Genomic DNA, 25,628 nt, shown 5'->3' on the forward strand with positions numbered 1-25,628 from the left:
CCATGCAGTGACCATGTGGGATATTGCACATACGACAAAAATGTCTGCAACGAGTGAAGGCATTATACTTCTCATTTCTTTTAAGAAACAGGGTAGCAAGAATTATTTCCATGAATGGTATAACAGATTTGGGTGCTTTTTGTAAATTCAGAACCTAGGATTTAATAGTGCTTGGTGGCTCCTGGAGGATAAAATCAAACGTGTCTAGAAACGTGCAGCACAACAAAGGTTAACCACTTGCTTTCTTGCTCCACATTTATTGGGGCAACAGAGACTGAAACAGCTATTTTCCTCTCAAATAACCGGAAAAATATAATACAACAGCAATTTCTTAAATACATAACAAAACTTTCTGGATCGTGAATCAACATGAGATGTAATAGTCTATAGATATCAACTTGACAGCTTTATAAAATGTCATTCATCTAAGGCATTAGGAAATTATCTTCAGAGCTGCACATATATACATGGGTCTATATACATAAAGGCATCCATTCATGAACACAAAAGTCAAGCACTGTGCAGAGAAGGGTAAAATAAGACGCATTTAGATTTTGAGTAAGTTTTAAGAGACAATTTGGCGTTTCAAGAAACAGTGATTTACATTCAAATAAACATGTACGTTTTGCAAATCTGGATAGGTAAAATTTTCATGATGCAGGCTACAAGAAAATTCACACTGTGAATTATTTGTTTTTCAAAGGCCTCTTTATCTAAATAGAGATTTCAAGTCCAGAGCTAACACCCATTGTGTGAACAAACAGAATGCCTATGATTCTAAAATTTGCTTCCCTGTGGCCTTCCCCCTCACCTCCCTACCGGATAAGAAGAAAAAACTTCCCAGAAGGGGCAACAGCTAGTTGTCGTCCCCTTACACCTGCTAGTGTTTCCGGGTGGGGGGTTATTACATCCAGATTACAACTGGGTGAAGGAGTTTTGATCCTGTTTCAAAAAAACTACACTACTCCAAACACAAGAGTTTTTGCCACAACATCCAAACAGTGTCACATAGACCCATATCTCTTCCTAGTCCGGAAAGAGAATCCCTGGAAGACAGAGCTGATGGACAGAGGAAGGAGACAGGTTAAACTGTCTCACTGGCCAGTATGCCAAACAAAAACATCAGTCTCTTTATCTAAGTTGTCAGTTCCCTCCTTTGTAAACAAGGTTTCTAGACTGGCTTGCTACTCACCCTTTGAGGCACCGGCGATGTATCTGGGTTTAACCTACCAACCTATTCCTGTTGATTCTGACAGTCTTACACAGGCCTATTCGTGTAGCTATTTAAGGAAGAAGTCACTACTTTCCAGGCACTTTTCAACATTTAAAAACTTAAATCCAGTTGTTTGAAATCTGTTTCAAAAAAGCAACCCCCCCACACCCTATCTTGTATTTAAAAAAAAAAAAAAAAAAAAAGGAGCTGCTTCTGTTACAGTATCTCTGTGAGAAAACAAGTTCCTTCAATTTTGCCAAGGAGACAGTGTGGATGTTCTCTCCTACCTTTAACTCCAAATTCAGGAGTTCCGCCTCTGATAACACAGGATTTTAGGTTACTTGAAATCAGCCCCTGTTTTAGAGATTCTTTGTGGAATAGAAGCTTCGAGAGTTCGCTCATGCCAGGGTAAACTGCCACTCCTGACACTCTTGATACAAAAATTCATTTTCAGCTGAGTTCCCGTGATCCCCTGAGCAGTTATAAATGCCCTGTGCTACAATGAGGCAGTGTTAAGACAAAGCAAATCACTCAAATATATGTACACTTCTATTTATACTAATAGGGAATACATTGATCAAAGAGAGTATTCTTGTTCTGACATGTTCAGAGTTTCAAAGGAAAAGAAAGACGCTTAACATTGAGAAGTTTCCAAATAAAAATGATTAAAAATGCTTTGGGTTGGTTGCCATTCGAAAGTTTTCCGAGAGTCCACATCTATGTTCTGTACAAATGGTAAATAAAAGTGTACACGACGTAGGGATGGCCTATACGTAGATCAGGTATCAACATGTATGTGGGAACCAAAGTTCCTTAAATATACACATCCCCACTTAGGACACATTCCATTACACAGGCAAAGCATCGTTCCTTAAGAATAGGTCCAGGATAGCAGCAATTTAACAACCTAGTTACCCAGTTACCTCGGGAAAACATCATAGGTCCAGACAGTCCCAACGCACTGTCCCTCGTTCCAAGGACAGCTCTCTAGGAGCACTTTACATGTTCCCATGAAGCACCAGACTACGTTGCTAATGGCAATTATGACATCCTGTCATTGGAGAAAAAGTTACTGTCTTTTCAAAACCCGTGTATTCAAAAATCTCACTAACGGATGACGGGAAAACTAAGTCGCAACGGGGCTATACCAACCTAAACTATTTATGATACGTAAAGCAGTTACAGTTTCTTTCTTACATTTTTTTGTTGTTTGATCAGTGCCTTGTACACACAGGAAGTATCTGGCTCGCCCTAACAGAGGCTTCCAAGAGCAATATTAAACTTTGTTGAGAGCTGCTTGCACTGCGTTTGAAAATAGGTAACTAGCTTGATTATCAGTGTTTTTACACACTGACATGACATGACACCGTGCTAGGGTTGTTTTAAAAGAGTTGGGTTTACGAGTCTATACCTTTTGTTAAGTTAGATACTTGCAACCAAAATTTACATATGTAATATGCAAAAAAAAAAAAATCATTAGGTTGATTTCTAATAAAGTGTATTAGTCCCAGAAGGAAAGACAAAATGGCTTTGAGGAAACATTTGTTTTGTGTGTACCATGGGAAATACTCGCACGTGCCCAGTGGATGGAGGGTCTTGGTAGGTGGCAAATTATATGGATTTCTAGATGTACACATGGGACTTTGATAGTCACTCTTGCTATGGACTTTCAGGTCCAGTCCTAAATGTGCTGGGTGCAAGAACGCAGGGCTCAGGAAAGGTCTCTGTTATCTATGGTGAAGGATTTGAACCTCTGCCCCTTGACCCGTATTTCACATCACACAATCCTGCAGACCACAGCTACTGGCTGGAGGAGAGTCTATCACCTTCACCAAGCTGCACTTGCCCAGGGAGAGCCGCTCCGTCAGACCACATTGTTTTACAGGCTGTAGTCCTCGCACTGGGAAAAGACACCTCCCTCTGCACAGCAGTTTTGTGCTGGAAGCTGAGATCACACAAGGAGAAACCCATTGTGTTTCTGCCAAGTCACCGTGGGAATGCCGGCAACAGCACGCCCGGTGGCTGGCCGAGGCCGAAGCCAAGTACCCACTCCTGAGCTAAGCAGCCTGCTTTGCAGCTCTTACCACAATCTCCTCTTAACCAGTGTTATTCTTTCCCTCCCCCAGGGGGGTCTCTCCCGCGTATCTCTTGGTGGTCAAATTGACACAGAATGGACGCTGGTGCTCAGTTGTGATGTGTGTGGCCAACCGCGACAACACATTTATTACACTACAGGTTCACTCGGGCTCCTTGAATCTGGCCAGCAGTTGAACAGTCCGGTGGGATCCTCCGGGGGGGGGGGGGGAGGTGGGTAAAATGATGATGGGTTAGCAACCCATTCCTTCTCAGCAACCCCAAAGCTTCCCGACGTGCTCCACAGACACAGCCTACACCGCACAGCCCGGTTCTCTTCACACGGGAACACGTGCACCAGGGCTGGGCCTTGGTGCCAAAGGCAAGTTCAAAGTCTAGACACAGGCACTTTCGAAGGTTGGCAAGGAGGAGGCAGGTGCGCTAAGTGGGGCTTTCTCACTGTGCTTCTCGTTAGAACCCCAGACATCTGTGGCACGTGGACGTGAGCAGAGACCTCTAGGTTGTGGATGGGTTGTGCTTTTTCTTCTTGCCCCGACAGGACTTGCAGACACAACAGATGATGCAGGGGGAGGCCAGGAGCAGCAGGGGTGAAGTCACCAAGGCGATGATGCCCAATCCCACCAGAATCCCCACCACCTGGAAATGTGGAAGAAAAGGCTACTTCAGCAGTTAAACCTTCCTGTATGTTTACTGTACCATCTGCTAAAGACCGAATGTGTGTTTCCCCCTCAGCCCCAGAATTCATATGTTGAAACCCTAATCTCCAATACAATGGAATCCGGAAAGGAGGGCGGTTGGGAGGTAATTAGGACACGAGGGTGGAGCCCTCACGGTGAGATTAGTGCCCTAAAAAAAAGATATTAGAGAGCTTGCTTCCATTCTCGCCACTCTCTGCCATGTGAGGACACAGTGAGAGGAAGGCCATCTACAGACCAGGAAGAGAGAGGGTCCTCACCAGAACCCAACCATAAAGGCACCTTGAGTCTCCAGAACAGGGAGAAATACGTTTCTATTTTTTTTCAGCCACCCAGTTTATGATAATTTATTCTAGAGCCTGAACTAAGACACCACCTCAGGCACGCAAAACAGTTACCAATCATAGGACCTTGTAGCCCAGTGCCTGCATGATCTGAACTGGATACTAACCAGGGAGACGGCAAGAACTAGATCGGAGGGGAGGGAACAAAACAGACATTAACTCGAGCAAAAGCTCTGTGTGACCCCAAACTGTTGCTCTTGGCGCTCTGGCTCTCTCCCTGAGTTTCCTAATAGTCTCATAGGGATATTAACAATGATTGCTAGGCTATTAACACTGGCACCCTTAAAAGGAACGCAGCCTTTAATGAATATGAAACGCTATTAAAAATAAACCAGGACTTCCTTTGAACCTGCCACGGAAACACAATGGCAGGTACAGAGGGATTTAAGCCCCAGCAGCGGCTCATGGGATTTTAGAGCACCGCCTTTTATAGAAAGTAGGACTTAGAGGGTTTTAGGAAAGTCGTTCTACCATTTTTTCGGGAGGAAAGAAGACCTGCCTTCGTTCTGCAGGTGGCTGTTAATTACCCGACTGCTCTGGGCCCTGCCCTTCCACTTATCCGCAAGGGGGTCATGTTCATGAACTTCAGGCACTTGCTGCATTCCCTTTCCCTGGCCCTGCTCAGGGGCTCCCCAGAACCTCCAGGGATGGATGCGTAAGCAGACAACAGGGTGGGGAGGAAGAACAGGTGGGCTTTCTAAGCCCTCCCAAGTCCAGTGTATCTCGTGCTTCTTAAGGGTCAAGGTACCTGTGTTCGGTTCCACATCACTGAGGCTCTCGAGTGGCCAAGCTTATTCCTACACGGCCCTTTGTCATAATGCCTGAGGAAAATGTCATTCTGAAAAACAAGGAGAGAGGTCTCAACAAACACGCTGTTTTGAATTGAGAGACAAATACTAACCACACTGGATCTAACAGACGCGAACCATATTTTGCTTGGTGGAAGCAAACGCTCTTTTGGGCGATACTGATGAACAGCCTCCCGGAATCCCGAGGCCGCGATCTTTACGATGTATCTCGGTACTTTTACAAAGCACTGAGTGAAAAGAGATTATAATCAACGAGACTCTCGACTGAGTCTTGAAAGGCTCCGTGTCCTGACCGATCCTCTTTGAAAGGCGGCTCTAGAGCAGGTGCGATGTGGAACGAAGAGCAGTCTTCCTCGCCTGGAAGGCGGCCACAGTAGAGCAGGCGAGGAAAAATGCCAGCAGCTGAGGTGGGAAATGCAGGCATGAGATACTGAGAAGGTAACTAACCAGGCGGGGGAAGAAGGAGAAGAAATCACAGGTGAGGGGAAAGGCACTGCGGAGAAGCAGGAGCCTGGCCAAGAGAAATGACAACGGAGAGATGAACTTTGTTGGGACGATGACGGCTACGGTTTGGACAGGCTGAACTTGAGAGACACTTGAGCCATCCAAGTGGTACTGTCCAAAAGGCAGCTGATTCCACAGATCTGAACTTTGGGGTACTTTGCCTTGGGTACTGGCAGATGTCGGGGGGAGGGGCAGGAAACAACACAGAAGTAGATGAGATCACCCGGGAGAGAGTGTAGACTGGAGAGCAAAGAGGATGTTGGTCACAAACATTTGGGTCACAAAGAATGGGTCAAGGGGAGCCCGGGAAGGAAACGGAGAAGTGGCCAGAAATGCAGAAGGGAAGCCAGAAGAGGTGTCATCACTGAAACAGACAGTTTAGGTAGGATGAGGACTGAAATATCCCTTGCATTTCACTCAAGGCCTTAGAAAAATACAGCTGGGGAGTGACAATGTGGCACGCTGAGTGTACTTCAATGCCCGGAGGCAAGTCAGTGTCAACGACAAGAGGTGACTATGTTGTTTTGAGGCCTGGCTCAAAGAGGAGGCTGGGGGAGAATGGGAGTATGGGAGACACATAGGTTTGAGAAAAGTGTGATTCGTTTTCAAATGGGACACAGCTGCACATGTGATGTTAGTGGAAGTTGAAGTCACAAGAGAGAGAAGAGGTAACAGAAGGGGACAGGTCTCTGAGGTACCCACAGCATAAGATGAAGAACACCTCGCCCTCTGAAGACAGCAGGGATGGGGACGAAGGCAGGAGCAAACTCAACACCCCAGTAAAGCTCAAAACCACGCCGGGTGGCTGTCTGTCTCACACTTGGCTCTCGGACAACCAACCTGCTCCCAGACCCGCTGCTCTGAAACTTTCCCACAAACAAAGATCAACACCACCATCTGACACAGAACACTTGTCGAGGGGAATACGTCATCACCAAGAGGCCAATGCCCCTGGCTAAAACCGAGAAAATGGGATCTCAAGAAACAATGACCAGAAAAAGATGCTTCAGTATTTGAAGCCTGTGCATCAGCCTTTTAACATCTGTACCATTTCATCTCGAGCGTCAGAACAGTCCAAGTAACAGAACAGTGTGTTCTCTGCAACGCCATACCCCAGACATATTCCAGCCAAAGGATGGACAGATCTGGCACACATATTTATTCCCTTACATTCTTGCCGCTTAAAAAGAACCTCATGGGCTCAGCCTCCTTGTGGCTATGAACCCAGTTAATATTCTGGTTAAACCTGAAGGAAAACAGAGAAGATTTCTTCCCTTTGTAAAACATGAGGGCTGTGCAGTCAGTGAGAACCTCACTCAGAACATCTCACGTTTGGAATCACGACAGCTCTCAAATATCACCCTTAATTGTAATTCGGGGGGTTATGATAGAATTTTTTTTAAGTGGAAACATTTCTTTCAACCTGAGCTACTGAGCTTCTGAAGTCTAAAATGTCAATTTTCTTTTCCCCAATTTATACCTCTGCTTGAAACACTGAGATCGGGCTGATTAAAATTCTTACTCACAGATGTCGTCTGAAACAACCTATCTAGTTTTCAGTTAAAAACCAGGCATGTGGGGGGCGGAACGCATCCCGTATTCACTGCACACGGACTCGCTGGGTGTGTGTGACACTAAAACCCCACACTAACTGCTGATCGAATTGAAGCAAACCAAGCCAACGAAATGAGAAGTTGAGAAAAGAAGGTCCCTGCCCCCCACCAACATGACGGAGGCTCACACGGATATGGACGCATTTTCTTCGTCTGGATTGCCAAAATAGTGAATATCTCTTCCTATTTGGGGTAGCTCACATGTGCTAGAGTAAACGCTTGAACTGAAGCAAGATCGGCTCATCCAGCCTTCACATCACCTTTTACCTCTGGGGTTACCGTTAGCCTTGGCCCGGGACTGAATGAGCTGTACTCGAATTGGGCAAGACGTGCCTCATGAATGGTGAGGGAACAGAGTGAGGGGGGCAGACCCCTGTGTCTGGGAAGGCAACCCTAATAAAACAATAGCAAAACTGCTGTCATGGCAGTGAATGAAGTGGTTATTGAAGACATCTCATGGATTTGAGTGGCTTTTTTCTTTAAATTCAGAAAGAAGACGACAACCAAAGTACAGTAGGCAGAATGGCGGCTCCCCTACAGACGCCCGTGGCCTAATCCGCAGAATTTGAGACTATGTTGCCCTTACGTGGCAAAAGGGACTGTACGAATGTGATTACATTAAGACCTTCATGGGGGAGTGTAGTCTGCATCATCCAGATGTGGCCAACCTAATCACAGGGCCTGGAAGGGCAGAGAAGCTTCCCCAGCTGTGGTCAGAGGGAGCCGTGAATTGGAAGAAGGGTCGGAGAGATGGGATGTGGCTGGCTTTGAAGACGGGGAAAGGGGCCACAGGCCAACGAATGCGGGCAGGCTCTAGACACTGGAAAAAGCAAAGAAGTGGATTCTTCCCTAGAATCCAGAAAGGAATGCAGCCCGAAAGACCCTGTGATTTTAATCCAGTGAGACCCATGTCAGATTTCTAGAAGTAAAGATAATAAATCTGTGTTGGGTTAAGCCACTGTGTTCGTGGTGATTTGTTACAACAGCAATGTAAAATGAACACACGGATGATTCTTTATGGAACAAGAGGAGACAGTGCTCCCAGAACAGGAAATGTCCCTAAAACAAAAAAAAGCTTGCTTGCCTTTAAGGTTGAGGTGACACAGTGAAGGTAATCAGAGATTTTATAGACATCTGAAGTGGAGAGTATCACTAAGAACAGTAAACGTCTTTTACAGGACAAACAGAGGCTCATTGTTTCCAAAGGAAAGGCCGTAGGGTCCCGGTGGTCACACCGATACAGAAAGACCACGTGAGAAGACATCCGAGTGGAACTTACATCCAGGTTCTGGAGACAGTACCAGCAAAACGTGTGCTTGCAATTCTTGCACATCATCTGAGCACAGCCTTCGTTGCGTTCGATATAAACCCGACAAACAGGGCACTGCTTAATGGGGGCTTCTGTGTCTGTCCCAAAGAGGGCCCTAGAAACAAAATGGATGAGAAATTATAGGGTGTGGATCAAGAACGCTGCCTGAGTTTCTTAAAAGCTAGAACCACAAGGGGGTAGACTACCAGAGCTGGGGAAGAGTGAGCTGAGTGTAAAGAATTAAATAGTTAACTAACACCTTTCTAGATGCCACTTTATGGTCACCAACTGAATTCCTGGGGCTCCTGATGGGTAGGTAGTGAACCCTTCCTTATCCGTGAATTCACTTCCATGGAAGAGGGTGGGGGTAAAAATTGGAGAGACACAGATTAGTCATTCAGATAACTCCAAACAGAAGAGAACCTTTATTTATCTTTGGCTTGAAGTGAATTATATAATTGTATTTTCCACACCTGGCTTAACTCATTATTTGGAGTATTTCATTCCCCGAGCACACACTGTCTAAATAGGAAATGCAAGCAGTCCACTATACAAGAGAAACACGAGCTCAGGATCCGAGACGGCACAGATAAATCTCTTATCTAGTGATCTGTTCTGACAAACAAATGGCAGAGGTTGAGGGAGTCAGTGATCAAGACTTTAAAGAAACACCTGGGGTGCCTGGCTGGCTTAGTCGGTACAACATGCAACTCTTAACCTTGGGGTTGTAAATTCGAGCCCCACACCGGGTGAAGAGATTATTTTAAAAAAACAAAATCTTTAAAAAATAATGAAATAAAATAAATGCCCAATATCATTCAAAAGACCTGCTCCAGATGGATGAATAGGTCAACACAGGCTCACAGCCTTAAGGGGCACAGATAATAAGTGGAGCTAATTGAGGTGGGAGGGTTAGGGAAGCCACAGCCCGGCGCTGCACTTCAGCCACCGTTCATTAAAACCAGCACCCAGCACATGGAGACATCAAGTTCACAAAGTGTTGTTAGATCCAGGATCGGAGCTGGTACTCACCATAACCTTATAGAGCACTGGGACAGTTACTATTTTAATTCCTACCCTCCCCCTTTTTTTGCAAATAGAGAAACAGACTCATAGAGGCTGAGTGACTGACATGAGGTCACACAGGCACCAAGTGACAATGTCAGATCTCAACCCCTCTCTCCTCTGGGATCTTTGCACTATCCTGTGACACCCACAGACCTTACTGCCATGGCAGTGAAAATGCAGAAGGTACTGGCTAGGAAGGTCCACGCCTGCCAAGTGCATGAAGATCTATTTTTCCTCTTGATTTGTTTGGTCTAAGATTCCAGCCCAGCATCATAGCCAGGTAGTGTTGCTATTCCTGAAGAATGGTTCTACACACTCGGAGGGTGCGGGGTGAGTAAGCCAACTGGACTCTTAACACTGGTACGTCTGTTCTCACTGATGCAGAACAGCCATAGCCTTGAGCAGAGCAAGGGATCAAGCACAAAGGTCTCTCACTCTGGGCCCTTCTGCTGCCGTAAAAAGTACTGAAAGGTACAGATTTAATTGCTGCTCGTTGTAACAAAATCTGAACCTTGGTGCCATCTTTTCAGAGCATAAAGTATCGAGAGATGAGTTCTCTTCCTCTTGGACCTAGGAATTGAGTACTGCACTGCCCTGCAGGGCTGCTGTTTCTACTGCTGTGCTCTCTTTGACGTGACTGGCACACCTCACAAGCTGGCAGCATAATCAGGTAAGAAAATAATCCCAGCACCACTTTGCAAGCAAGAAGAATGAGGTCTGTCCCTAGCAGGTGGCCAGCACTCCTTGGCAAATGGCTGTGGACAAGCCGTGACTTCCTACTGAAAACCAGTGGTCCCTGTGCCTCCCTGCCTAAAGAGAAATCAAAATTTATACAAGCTCTAATTTCAGCAGTGGCTGGAAGATCCTCCAGGGGTAAATACCTAAATTCCCTTTAGAAATTCTTCTTTCGTTATTGTTTGTTAACAACTTACCAATTCTGAGACGCTTCTCAGGGAAGCTCCACAGGGAAGTGACTGATCTCTACATTCCATCACCAGATAACTCCTTTGCCAAGAGACATATTTGGGGTTTCTGAGAAAACTAGTGAATAATCCCCAAGGCCATTTCCCTTCTTACCCGTGCTCTGTCGGCAGGACAACAGGCTGACTATCTCTACAGGAGACTTCTGCGTGCCAAGCATCCTTGCAACAGGAGCAGAATTTCAGGTGACAAGAAGGACACTCCACCAGTACGGGCTGTCCCGGGTCACTTGATGCAACAGGGCACACTGTCTGACAGTCTGCGACAGGACACCATGTTCGGTGGGGGTCCAGGTGAACTTCTAGAGTGTAAAAAAAGAAAATGTGATGGTCTACCTGTCTTGTGCGCAGGCTTGCGGTTTTCCTCCCCTTCACGTTTCTCTGTTATAGGCTAACATCTATGGAAGCTTGCTAAAATCAAGGGCAGTGATTTCTACCACTGGTCTTCAGAATGGATCCAAACGTACAAGGTCACTCAGCCCTGCCGCATTTCTCAAAGTAGGTACTAATGGAATGCCCTTCTGAATAGATAAGGAGTGTTCTCACCAACCAAAATCTGCGATTGTTTTTGGAATACTTCTCACCGTTCGTTCAGTACTCAAAGTAAGCAAACATCTCAAGTCCCTGCTATCGTTATTTTGGGTATCATCTTAGAGGAAAATTGGACCTGAAGGGCCCACCAAGGCAAAAGAAAAAAAAAAAAATACACAAAGGATTTTGTCCTTTCAGGCACTGAGAAATAAGTAGTTAAGTTTCTTCTGTTTCTTAGAGGGAAATGAAAGAACAAGGAAGAAATCGAATAGTTTAGGGACCAAACAGCATCTGTCTGGTGTGGCTTAGCAAAAAAGTCAGATTACCTGTCAGTTTGTATATTCCATTGCCCTGCCATATGCTAGAGACATTTGTAAAAGACTCACATGCTCCAAAAACAAAAGGTATGGACTTTCACAGACCATAAAATGATAGTCGGTTATATACTACCCATGAGCTAGATCCACGTGGCATGTAGGAAAGCATATGGAGTTGGGGGTAAGGCCACTGTCATTCTATTCAAATGTTTACAAATTTTGTTCAGTCTTCTATTTTCTATTTCCTAACAGACCCCATGTTCTTGTCACATAATGTGACCTTTAAGGGAACATATCATGCAAAAAATGATGTTATTTGAGTAGTTGAGTGGCCCGTTTTTTTTTTTCTCTGAACCAATGTATTCTGCAAATTTTAAACCAATGAGATTCCAGTTTTAAATCTCCCAAGGCTTGTGATTCTTTGTAATTTCCACACTGGAGACCAACAGACCCAGAGAGTGGTGCAAAAAGGAAATGAAGGCATTAAGTCTGAGCTTAGTTTTAAAGGTGATAATTTTACAAATTCAGTATCAGGGGAAATAAGTCCAAAATGTTCAAGTAAACATTGTCTGCATTAATCTCTCATCCAGAAAATGCAACAATCAGATCTATGCTCATTATTCAAAAAGAGCATCCTTACACATAGTGTCTTATCTAAAAATTGGGGGGAGCTGGGGTTGGAGAATTATAGGCCAAATATAATCAGAAAAGGGAAGCCTATTATGATTCACAGGTCCTCAGACCCCAAGAGAGATGGATCCTTGAGAAGTCCCTAAAACTTTGGGACAGCCTGGTTAGAAAGTCAAGGGGACAGTGACACACACATGCTCCAAGGTCTTGACCTTTTATTTCCACACCATTTATATTTTCTTTCAAACTCTTATAACTGCTTCACAAACACTAAACACTAAAACACTAAAGAAATGAAGGTTGGTATGTAAATTAGAGCTAAGGACTCCCACATCACATACCTACTTACCACCCATTCTAAATCAGGGGTCTTTGAAAAGTCTGAAGATAAAGAAGGAAAAGGAAAGGAAAGATACATAACATAGTTAAATTTATAGCATCCCTGCAGATCAACCTAAAGAGATACAAACATACAAACTGTCCACATAACTCTAATCCAAATTATTTGGTAGACATTATGACCTGTTTGTTCCGACCAACTTATTATTTCAGGGAGCTGGGATGCCACAATAAAAGCAGTATCAATAAATATGACAGCAGTTAGATTTCGAGAGATTCCCATAAGGAAAAAAATCTGAGGAAGCAATGCACCGGCAGAGCCCAATGCAAAAAGCAAGGGAAGAGTCTGAGCCACAGAAAACCGTGATCTCGTGTATTTTTGTCCACTTTGACAGCACAGAAATGACCAAGCGAAGGAGCGTGGAGGAAGAGACCAAAGGGACACATTACAGCTTTCTACTTATTTCGTTGTTCTTTAAGGATAGCTTACAGAACTTAACTAACACCCAAAGTAGGGTTACCAAGAAACAGATTCTTACTCTATCCAAAAGTGATATTGGCCACTCTAGCCACTTCTAGAGTCCCTCAATATCTGCCCCAACCCCTTTCAACCTGCTGAGAACACTCGTCTTATCTCTTCAGACGTAGAACATGGCGGACACTCGCTTTCCCAGCCTACTGCGCAACCGTAGCTTGATCACGTGACATGGTCTAGCCAGTGGGAGGGGAGGGGAGGTCCGACAAGGGGCTTCCGGGACAAGGTCTCCTTCCCGATGTGCGGGCAAGAATTGCCCTTCCGTCCAGCCACCTTTGAACACAACCGCCTGAAGTTGGAGGTCCGGGAATATGATCTGGGAAAACTGTGAGGAAAAACTACATGAGGTGGAGAAACCGAGCGGCTTCATCAGCCAAACCTGCAACCATCGACCTCTGGATTCCCTGTGTGTGAGGTAATTCACTGCCCTCGCTGTTTAGGCTCCTCGAAGTCCGGCGTTCTGCTCCTTGCGAATGAAAGCATCTCAAGTGGTAAGGCCACCTCTAGCAATAGTGAGCAATGCCCTCTTCCAACAAGGACCGTTCCTCCTGGGGCAGCAGGTATTGTACAAAGGGGATGAACCCGGCATGTCCGAGATGACCGTTAAAGTCCTTTCCAACCCCAGGATTTTATCATCTCTGTAGGTGAGGAACGTGGAAATGCGCGTACAGAAAAAAATACACACGACACACCTCATCCTGTGGAAAACGTATGTACCATAATAAAAATTTTTTGTTATTATGAAAGTTTTTTAAAAAATGGGGTGCCTGGGTGGCTCAGTCGGTTAAGCATCTGACTTCGGCTCAGGTCATGATCCTGCCGAGCCCCGCATCGTCAGGCTCTGTGCTGATGGCTCAGAGCCTGGAGCCTGCTTTGTATTCTGTGTCTCCTCCTCTCTCTGCCCCTCCCATGCTCATGCTCTGTCTCTCAATAATAAATAAATGTTAAAAAAAAAAAATTAAAAAAAATTAATACACTATGCCAGATCCATAAGGTTTTTGTGTAGTTCAGCAGACAAGTAATGTACATCCATATAGTTGGAACACTACGAACTTTAAAATAAGGCGACTCAAACGTGACAATATGGAAAGATCCCAAGGATATATTACCAATTAAAAAATGCAGATTCAGGATGAGTATAAATGAACCATGTTTATAAAAATATGTTTTAACATTTTCAGAAGAAGGTGCCTGGGTGGCTTAGTCAGGTTGAGCGCAAGACCCTTGATTTGGGCTCAGGTGATGATCTGACGGTTCATGACTTCAAGCCTCGGATCGGGCTCTCTGCTGTCCGCTCAGAGCCTGCAGCCTGCTTCGGATTCTCTCTCCCCCTCTCTCTGCCCCTCCCCCACTCATACTTGCTCTCTCTCTCTGAAAAAATAAATGAATAACATTACAAAACAAAACAACAAGGGCACCTGGGTGGCTCATTCAGTTAAACATCTGACTCTTGATATCAGCTCAGGTCATGATCTTGCAGTTTGTGGGATCAAGCCCAGCGTTGGGCTCTGTGCGACAGCATGGTGTCTGCTTGGGATTCTTTCTCTCCCTCTCCCTCTCTCCCCTCCTCCATTTGCTGTCTCTCTCTCAGTCTCTGTCTCTGTCTCTCAAAATAAATAAATAAACATTAAAAAATTAAAAAAAACATTTTCAGAAGAATATGTAAGAAACACGAAAATGGTTATCCTTGAGTAAAAGGCGAGGGGGGGGGTTGGGGAAGGAAGCAAAGATTTACTTTAATACTAAACTTGAATTTAAAAAACAGGAAAAAATACTACTTTTATAATTTTTAAAAGCTAGTTTTTTTTTGTTTTTTTTTTTACATTCCTTTTGAGAAAGAGAGTGCGTGCACACAATGGGGGGTTGGGAGGAGGGACAGAAAGTGAGGGAGACAGAGAATCTCAACCAGGCTCTGCGTTGTCAGTGCAGAGCCTGACACAGGGCTTGAACCAAGAACCATGAGATCGTGACCTGTGCAAAAACCAAGAGTTGGAGGCTTAACCAACTGAGCTACCCAGGCACCCCTAGAAGCTCGTTGGAAAAGGCTACTATCAATCTGGTATATGAGCAACAGACTAATAAAATAATTCTGCATCTAAGCTGTCCCCTGGAAAATCATCTACTTTTTGCAACACTGAAACATATTTAGATTTCCCCTTTGTTTCACATTCTCCATACATACAATTCTCATACTATGTTTTTCCTTCCCCCTAAAAATCCTCTCTCTTTACCAAATTATAGTCTACCCCCCCCCTTAATTTTGATGTCACAGAATCAGCATCTTGTAGACCCTAGATCTCCACCCACCTGGATTATGGCTCTCTGCATTTGGAAAGGCATCAAACTTGGCAAAACATGGAACTTTACATACAGCACTTTCAACATTAAACCGCCTTTATGAAATGTCACTTATTAAGGGTGACAATGAAAAAATTTTCTAACTTCAAAAGGAATAATAATTACCCTTACTGGACCCCTACTTACTGTCTCTCTGTACCTAACACCCATTTCACTTCTTCTCTCATCCCAGTCCTTGGATGAGTGATCCAGAGTCACTGATTCTCATTCCTATCCCCTCCTACCCTCCTTAAATCTCTAAAGTCAAGTTTTTATTCCCAACTCATTAATAAACTGCTCTCTGAAAGTTAAAACTGCCATGCCCCTACTCATATCCAGCAAGTGTTTTTTTTTTTTAATGTTTTATTTATTTTTGAGACAGGGAGAGACAGAGCATGAACAGGGGAGGGTCAGAGAGAGGGAGACACAGAATCTGAAACAGGCTCCAGGCTCTGAGCTGTCAGCACAGAGCCCGACGTGGGGCTCGAACTCACGGACCAAGAGATCATGACCTGAGCCAAAGTCAGCCGCTTAACCGACTGAGCCACCCAGGCGCCCCCAGCAAGTGTTTCTTAATGCAACTTGTATCAGATACTCTTGCAGCTCCCTCTTCCATAAAGCACTGGCCTATTTTCTTCCCCAAACCTTCCTTCTCCTTTAGCATCAAAACTGGTTCCGTTGGTCCCATCTATGAATGGTGTCTAAGACTTGGCCCTAGATTTCTCCGTTATTTGACTTACTTACACAACCCTTGCCATGATTAAGTCTCAATCTCATTCTAATTTGTACTATTTCAAACTTCTTTTGGCCTCATGTCTTGTGATGATATGCCTGAAAACTAGGCATTGGTCATTCAACAATTGATCAATGTCAGGTACTTTTTAGAGATCATGGGCTCTAAAAGAGGTGAAAATAGAGGTTTGCAGGGCGCCTGGGTGGTTCAGTCGGTTAAGCATTCGACTCTTGATCTTGACTCAGGTCATGATCTCATGGTTTGTGAGTTTGAGCCCCACATCGGGCTCTGCACTGACAGTGTGGAGCCTGCTTGGGATTCTCTCTCTCCCTCTCCCTCTGCTCCTCCCCTCCTCACTTTTTCTCTCTCTGTCAAAATAAAGAAATAAACATTAAAAAAAAAAAAAAAGAAAATAGAGGTTTACTTCTCAGAGATCTCAGCGCGAAAAGAACCAGAGATGTTCAAAATTAATAAAATGTAAAAAAACACAAGCAATGTAATAACTGACAGAGCACCCCACAAGATAACATAAATGAAATTATTAACAAATAAATGTGAGCAACTCTTAGGGGTGGAGGTAAGGAATGTCTGATATACAGAAACGTTTTTTAATACAGAAATATTTTATGCTTCTCTTATCCCAAGTATCCATAATGAAGTTTCTCCTTTTAATCAGCTCTAAAATCAGGAGGTAAAACTGGTCCCTCCTAACCACAGTACAAAGCAGATGGCACATGCTGAGATAAAACACAAAGAAATTAAGTTAGAGCTAAAGCACCACAGAAACAAAGATGAAAAACAAAAAAAACCCAATCCCCGTAATAGCAACTCTACAGGCAGCCAGAGTCAGGAAGGCATAAAAGGAAAAGGACAGTCTCCTTCCAGATAGTGGAATAAAGATTCTGCACTTAAGGAAACACTGAGCAAGGACACTGGCAGTCGCCTCCTGAAGCAGGGTCCCACCAGCTCACAACCTACTCCATCTCGTCCCAACGCTGCATTCAGTGACACCACGTGAATCGGCTACTTGAGAAATCAACCACGGTAAAGTATTTACACCACAGAAAGCGGCAAACGCTGTAAATCAGAGCCTCCCCCGCCCCCACCAAAAAACCGTTTGCCAACACATCCCTGAACACTGTCCACCTTGAGAGTAAAAACATAGACGTAGAGACCCTACCTCAGCATAGTCAAGTGTGGGGCACACAGCGGGCAACCGAAGAACAGAACTTAGCATGAGAAGAGAAGTGAAAACTACAATAGTGACAGTTGTAGCCATATTTGCTGACCAGCCTTTTCTACCTCCTGAACATCCCGCATACAGACAGGTACTTACATCTGAAGTAATCCTCTCATGTCTCCCACGGGAATACATCTTCTAAAGAGTGTTTGCTATTTGATTATATGTTCTAGTTTATTGTTGGTTAATTGCTTCTTGTACATATGTCTGGGATCATCAACTCCAGTGAGAGCTCTCCTAGAAGACAGGCTGTTTCTTCTGCTCAGAACCACGGCATGTGTATGTATGTTATGAGTACGTAGTTTTGGATCTGCCCACCATACTTCTAAGCACCCCTCGCTATGCCAGTCATATGGGATGCACTCAGTACATTCCTGACCACCCAGCAGATGGAGATTTTTTCCTTTATAAATACAAAGGGTCACGGGGAAAAAAAAAAACAAACATAGAACAGATATCTACTAATTTAAACCAATTCCTTCTCTTGAACAGAGCCCCCCCTTCTCCCATCAGCCATTCTTTTAAAGAATCTAAATAAAATGGAAAGCGCTGCTAGGTAGAATCTGACATGATTAAAGCCTGGAGAAAAGTCCATCAATACAGGAGGTACCCACAGTAGCAATATAGTACCATGTGTTTATGTAACGTTTGCTTTGGGGCACAGCTATTTTTTACACAGGTACTTGAGCTTGTTCTACACCTTTTAAATATTATTCTGGTGGGGCGCCTGGGTGGCTCAGTCGGTTGAGTGTCTGACTTTCGATTTTGGCTCAGATAATGACCCCAGAGTTGTGGGATCAAGCCTTATGTCGGGCCCCATGCTGAGCGTGGAGCCTGGTTGAGATATATTCCCTCCCTCCCTCCCTCTCTCTCTCTCTCTGCTCCTCTCCCCACCCTCATTCTTTCTCTTTCTGTCTCTCAAATAATAATAAAAAAAAACACATACACTGTTCTGGTTAATTAAAGGACACTCGTCAAAGAAGTTATGCCATTGTCTTCTTGGTAAAGCATTAAGAGCAAATAACTATTCTGAGGCAAAAAGACAAATCTATCCAAATTTGACAGTCCCCTCAGCTTTATATTTCTGTGTTAACGAAAGGAGCTGAATAAGTTAACAAGGAGTTAACATTCAAAGGAGTAGAGACTCAGTTTCTCACACTGGTGACGGAGACGGGACTAAAGAGATTTATCGCTTGCAAACAGTACACGCAAGCCTTCTGTAGAAATTCACGAAGGACGTTTGAATGAGAAGAAAAGGTATATTTATACTTCTGGGCCTGAATATATAGAGAATACCTGAATGATTTGGTTTTTCTCTGCCTTCTTCATTTTTGTTTTATGGCAGAGACCTCTCAGCTCAAATGCACACTTTCTGCTCTCTCAACTGGGTATTAATTTGGTTAGAATTGCTAGAGATAAGCCTCTGGGATTGTTACATTTGTGTGAGAACCAGATGACTCTGAGCAAACATTACTTCTGCTTTTGAGAGTTATTTATAGCTGCATGTTTTTTAAAAACACATTGAAGTCAATAGGTTAGAACCATGAACAAACAGCTAATCTACGCATGGTTTTGATCTGAAAGATTTCCAACTTACATCCAAATGATGCAGAAGAAGAGACTTAACACGTGTAATAGGGCAGGGCAATTTCACAAGGAGCTAAGTGAGCAGAGGGGAGGGTCACAGGACATAATGTGGGGATAGTCATCAAGGACCTGATTCTAGAGGATGACGATAAGGCCTAAGCATGCTGAGAAGCCGCTGGAGGGGCTTTTTTTTTTCGGTAGTATAACACAAATACGATGTGCACATAAGCTGTCTATTCACGTTCGCCACTAGGCGGCCTGGCATTGGGAGCGCTGAGTCTGATGGCCAGCTGGGCTGTGCTTTCCACAATGGCTCTATGGTTCTTAGAGAGACATTGTAAGCAATCTCTGCACAGTAAGATTTGTTGCACATCCGCAGCTCTTCACGCTCCTTGACACTGTGGACGAGGAACTTCTGGAAGCCACCAGGCAGCACGTGCTTTGTTTTCTTGCTGCTCCCGTAAGCAACGCCGGGCATCAAGATCCGGCCCTTGAATCTTCTGCGCGCCATATTGTCAGTGCCTCTGGGTTTCCGCCAGTGGCGCTTAATTTCGATATATTGGTCTGACTGGTGCCTGATGAACTTCTTGGTCCTCTTTTTCACAATCTTGGGCTTCACCAGAGGTCTGAGGGCGGCCACGATGCCGAACAGGAGATGGCCGCCACCCCCACGGGCAGTGCCGAGGAAGAGAGGGCAGTGCCACTGTGATGAGGGGAGAGCCGTGACACGATGACCACTCTCAGAAGACTACTCTGGCGACCGTAGGGAGTAGAGCTGGTGGCGGCACAGGGTGACGACAGAGAGCAGCGATCTAATCCGAGGTGACGCACTGGATTCTAGGTGAGAAGTGGAACTACTGATAATTCGGAGCATATTTTGAAGGTGAAACCGTCAAGATTTCCTAGTGAGGAGGCAGTTGGATGCAGTCATCCCAAGCTGACAACCACTGATCTAGAAAGCTTTCTGAAACTTCGTATTTGTTGAATAAATGAATGAAGCAACGTAACAGAAGTGTAAGAAATGCTATCTGTAGATCAATTCCCCGTGGTAATAAAGGATAATTGACGGTCTACACAGCAAGGTTCTGTCTTACTCAGCCCTGCATTCAGATATTTCCAGAGAACAGGAACAACCACTCAGAGAGACTATTGCACAGGGTTTCTTGGACTCTCAGGGAGAAGAGCATCCCCCAGCAGAACAGGGATTCCCACCCGCAAGTCTGGCCAGATTACACTGAAAAGGTATCTGAGCACAGCACGGCATCTCCCCTAACGACTGTGCTTCGGCCCAGCTCCTAGAAGAGCAGCTACAGGTAAACATCCACAGAGGCTAAGAGAGGCATTTTTATTTTTTAAGAATTAGAATTTCAGGGGCACCTGAGTGGCTCCGATGGTTAAATGTCCAACTCTTGATTTCAGCTCAGGTCACGGTCATGCAGTCCGTGGGATCGAGCCCCCCTCGGCACTGAAAGTGCGGAGCCTGCTTGGGATTCTCTTTCCCTCTTTCTCTGCACCTTCCCTGCTCACATGCATGTGTGCACACTCTCTCTCGGAATAAATAAACATTTTTAAAAAAGAATGATTACAATTCCAATATGCTATTAAGAGCACAATTTTGCTTCCTATCCGTCAGGTAACAGAGTGTACCACAAATGGGTTTTTTCCTAGAGGAAAAACCACTAAAGGGGTGTCACATATTAGCAATCCTAACCCCACGCCAAAGAGGAACCGACTGATGGACACCAGTTGGAAGCCAAATCATGTCCGTGAACAAGAGCTTCTCCCCCTCACGCCTGACTCCACCCCGTTGACCTGAGAGGAGCCTGAAGGGAGGGGAGCTGTACGGGGTTAATGCGAAATTTTTAAAAACACTTTTGATTACTATTAGAGTGAATTCGATCCTAACTCCTGGCTCTTGGCCTAGGAGATACAGTTATCGTGGAGATAAACAAAATGCGCACATCCAAAAAAACATAAGATTTCGTTTCTTCCCCCTTCAAATTGCCATTCCAAAGCTGGAGGAAAATGCACTAATGCGTATTCAGCTAATTTTTTCTGCATCCGCGGTGACGAAAGCTTCATGTAGCTCTGAGATGGGGGAAAAGTTCAGGAATCTAGAAAAAGAGAGCCCAGGGGCCTGTACACGGGCTAGGGGTATTCCCAACACTTTACCATGAACGTGATTTAGCAGTCATTAAACGTAACATACTTACATCAGAGACAGACAAATTCACCAACTGGAGCCAGGATTTACTTAAGAAAATTAACACTGATCACTGAAGTAAAGTTGCATGACTGGTCTTAAGACTGCTTGTTCATAGAAATTAGGCAAGGCAGGAAATGCTATGTAAAGCGATCTCTACTTCTGTATTCTGACAATTCTTGAGAAATAGAAACATTTTAAGAGAATAAAACTGCCTTGAGCCCTAAGGAGCATGTCTGACCCCAGCGACTGTTTTCAGTTTCAAACCCTGATCTCGAGATCCACTGGAAGCCATCAGTATCACATAGGTAGAGCTTGGTTTTTATTCTGTTGTAAATTCTCTTAACTAACATAAGTGGGTTTTCTGCCATCCTCTGCCAGTGTGAAACTGTGCCAGAAAAGAGATCCCACGATTTCATATTATGGTAGGAAACATCATACAGCCAAGCTAATTTATCAGCTGAAATAAACCAAACTGGTTTAACTTTCATGACCCTCTGCATTTTTAATTATGCCAAAGTTAATTTGCTTTCTGATATCTCAAAGAACAAAGGTCTTCTGTAGACAGTTAAAATGCAATTAAACTGATCAGAATTAACATCTGCCATAGTAAATAAAGTGAAAGAGACGTGGCCTTTAGCAGCCCTCTGTCAAGATTGCTGAGGAGAACCAACAGAATTTCAGACCCGGAAACAACTTCTGAGGTTATCCAGTCTGACGCTCTTACATTATGACCCACACAAGCTAGGAGCGTGCATAACCCGCAGTTCATGAGTATATGCTGGGATCCGGCCTTTTTTCCTCCTAGAATACCATTCTCCATGTAAACGCGTAACCATGCTGTTAAATAGATTTCCATTTCCACTATGAGCATGGGAACGTTTTCTCTTTAGAGCAGCCACTTGGCACGCTCTGGGTCAGCAAGTCATGATCTCCTTGGAGGTGCTGGAGAAGGTGGGTTCATGATTCAAGGAACAGCACATTGTATGATGGTGCCGTACGATGCTTTAGAATCTAGGACAATGTGGATGGAAACATGCTGAAAAAGATACGGGTTAAGATGAAAAGAGGACAATAGTCGTATTATTGTGCTATACCCTCAAGTCCAAGGTAAGATCTGGATTCTAGAAGATGCTCTTTTCGTTTGGTTTAGAAACCTGGGACAAAGGTAAGATGGGGTGGCAATAGTGACGAATAACAAAAACCACAACAACAATTTACTGAGCACACACAGTGACAGACACACAACACTGACTCATTCTTCACAACACCCCAGCTGTTACAGGTACGGGTGGAAGTGCACACAGGGAGAGGCAAGACGTCATACTGTGCCTGTCACTTGGGGCCCCTTTCAAAAAATCACCCTATCTGGTGATAAGGGTCTCTTCTTACGGACACTTTAGTTTTTCAGAGGAAAGCTGAACCACCTAGAGGGCGCTGTTTGAGATTTAGAACTGACCCGCAAGAAAGAGTTGATGGTAAAGGAGAGGAAGCAGAACGCTGGGGAGAAAATGTTAGCATCTGGAGGCACAGGGTAGCTTTGTAAGGAAACCCTAGACTTAGTCATACATTTACCACAAAACACCAAAAAGCAGGCTCAAAGGGAGAACAGGTGTGCACACGCACACACATGCATGATAAGAATGGGCTTAGGGTCAGAAACTATGAAAAGTAAGATGACTAATAAGAGACGGGAGCTGTTGAAAAATAAAACTGAAGGTTTTGGAAGGTCATGGAAGTATTGCACAGCCCTAACAAAAACAAAACAAACAAAAAACACCAGGGCGCCTGGGTGGCTCAGTCGTCGGGCATCCGACTTGGGCTCAGGTCACAATCTCGTGGTTTGTGGGTTCGAGCCCCGCGTCGGGCTCTGCACTGACAGCTCAGAGCCTGGAGCCTGCTTCGGATTCTGCGTCTCCCTCTCTCTCTGCCCCTCCCCCATTTGTGCTCTGTCTCTCTCTCAAAAATTAAAAAAAAAAACATTAAAAAATAATTTTAAAAAAATGCCAAGAGAAACCAAATAACTACACACAGAGCCCCGGTGACATAAAACCTTAAATGATTAAACACAAAGGAGGGGCGGGGAGCATTACACCAAAGACAAATAAAGAAGCGAGATGAAACTCAAAGAGCCCCATCTTCAATGTTGAGACTTTTGTTGCAGTGTGGAAAGGAGGCTTGTGAAAAATGCTGAGAACAGATGGGCTTTGGAGAAAGACGGGGCCGCGGCTTACAGCAGCATCGGGAAGTGACCCTGCCACACAAGAGATTCTCAGTCCACAAAAACGTAGATATTAAATACGTGAGTGAAGGCAGTAGGATTAACAGATAACAGGAAAATAAATTCCTATTTTACTTTTTCCAACAGAGAACAGTGTGCCACTGGCACCATTTCTAAGAGTTTCCAGCCACTCTGAAAATACAAATAGCCAAGAACAGAGCAATCAACCACGAGGGAATTGAAGCAACGTGCAATTACAATAAATAAAAAGGGGTCACAAAAAATAGGAAGAGTGCTTAAGGACTAGAGATGGAAAATCTTAATCCAATTTAAAAAAATATTCTGAAAACGTAGACTCCAGACAAGCAGACTCGAAAGACAAAATTCTAGCATTAATCATCAGGCACGTGCTTTGAGGACCAGTAGAAAGTACAACAGTGATCACTAACACATGCCAAACTTAGTATTCTCTTTTCTTTGTTAATATTGGAAGACTGACACGGAAAGGGAAAGCCACAAACACAGTAGTAGCCAACAGAAAGTCACAGATGGAAGGAAAGTGGATTCATAGAATAAGCCATCTATGCCAAATGCTGTTTCTCTGCTTTATGTATACAGTGATGATTTAGGCTTGTTCCTATTCAAAATATTTTTTTCCCCACAAAGACTCAGATGAAAACAAAGCTATAAAAGGCAAGTTAATCATATATGTAACATAAAGCAGAAGACAATTAAAACACGGGATGACAGACTAAAAACTGAGTACTTGGTAGGCAATAAGCATGGGGCAAAACTAATGGAAACGTGTATAACTAAGATACAAGGCCACCACTAATCTGAGTCTTTTTCCAGAGCAATGGCAGTCTCTACACCTCTGAGAGCCCAGTCAGTGAGTTTTACTTTCCACAAGTTAGCCCTTTAGATCATTCGCATCAGTATTTAAAGCATCCCAAGACCCCCTTGTAAACAGTTCCACATAAAATATTTTTGTGGCATAGACCCCAAAGTGACCTAGCTGGTAAGTCTTGAGTCTGAGGTAGATATGAAGTCTATTGAGTAAAAACAAGATATACAATTTAGATAAAGATTATCCCAATCAAGTAAATTCCCTTCCATAACACTGTATTGATTTAAACTTACTCTTACTTGGAATGCCTTTCTCTAATAACTCTGTATCATGGATGGATAAAGAAAAAGTGCATGAATTGATACTAAAGAATTATAGGGGCACCTGGGTGGCTCAGTCAGTTAAGCGTCTGTCCAACTTTGGCTCAAGTCACGATCTCATGGCTCATGAGTTCGAGCTCCACGTCAGGCTCTGTGCTAACAGTGCGGAGCCTGCTTGGGATTCTCTGTGCCTCCTCCACTCATTCTGTCTCTCAAAATAAATAAACTTTAAAATAAATAAATAAATAAATAAATGATTAAATAATTAATTAATTAAGTATAAACTGCCTTCCCAAATCACCTCAGATCAAAATGTCTCTGGACTTTGGTTTCCTTTCTTATAAAACAAGGGAGTTGAACCAAACTCCCAGATTTAACATACTTCCAAATGTAATTGTGGTTCCATACTTTATGATAGTAAAAATATACAATTAAATTTATATTTAAATGACAGAGCTTGGGCAGTTCCTCAAACACCAAATACAGAATTCAGCACATGACCAAGCAATTCCACTTCTAAGTATACACCCATAAGAACTGAAAGCTAGGACTCAAAAAGATACTTGGTCCCCAGTGTTCCCTGTAGCATTATTCACAGCAGGCAAAAGGTAAAAACGATCCAAGTGTCCTATAACAGATGAATGGATAAACAAAATGTGTGATATCCATACAGTGGCATATTATTCAGCCATAAAAAGTGCTGATACACAGCACCATGTTTTGAACCTTCAAAACATTATACTAAGGGAAGTAAGCCAGACCCAAAAGGAATATAGTGTATGATTCCACTTAAATGAAATATCTACACTAGGCAAGTTTACAGAACAGCAAGCAGATTACAAGTTACCAAGGACCGGGGAAAAAAAGGGAAATGCGAAGTTATTATTTAATGACTACAGTTTCTGCTTGGGGTGATAAATACACGGTAGTGATGGTTACACAACACTGTGTGTGTTCCTAATGCCACTGAATTGTACACCTAAAATGGATGAAATGGTAAGTTTTATGTTTTGCAGATACATATTACCCTAGTAAAAAATTATGCAATTAACACAACACACAATCTATAGATGAGGAGGCTTAGACACAGTCTATGTGAGGCTGGGCAAGTCTCAACCTCTCCAGTTTTCACTCTCTTCATCCACAAAGTAGGAATAAT

At 43.9% G+C, this 25,628-nt stretch overlaps 1 protein-coding gene and 1 pseudogene across 1 annotated transcript in view; both read right to left on the reverse strand.

Moving 5' to 3' along the window:
- Positions 1–229: 229 nt before the first annotated feature.
- RNF144B (ring finger protein 144B) overlaps positions 230–25,628 on the reverse strand; it is an 80,408-nt gene continuing 55,009 nt past the window's right edge. The window contains exons 5-8 of the mRNA XM_007089770.3: positions 10,727–10,931; positions 8,552–8,696; positions 5,095–5,184; positions 230–3,943 (exon numbers count right to left, since the gene is read on the reverse strand). Coding sequence (XP_007089832.1) covers positions 3,803–3,943; positions 5,095–5,184; positions 8,552–8,696; positions 10,727–10,931 — 581 coding nt within the window. The 3' untranslated portion in view covers positions 230–3,802. The remainder of the gene's footprint in view (positions 3,944–5,094; positions 5,185–8,551; positions 8,697–10,726; positions 10,932–25,628) is intronic.
- Positions 18,692–21,904, reverse strand: LOC107180309 (annotated as a pseudogene).

Source organism: Panthera tigris, chromosome B2, assembly GCF_018350195.1.
Source record: "Panthera tigris isolate Pti1 chromosome B2, P.tigris_Pti1_mat1.1, whole genome shotgun sequence".
Classification (NCBI taxonomy): Eukaryota; Metazoa; Chordata; class Mammalia; order Carnivora; family Felidae; genus Panthera; species Panthera tigris.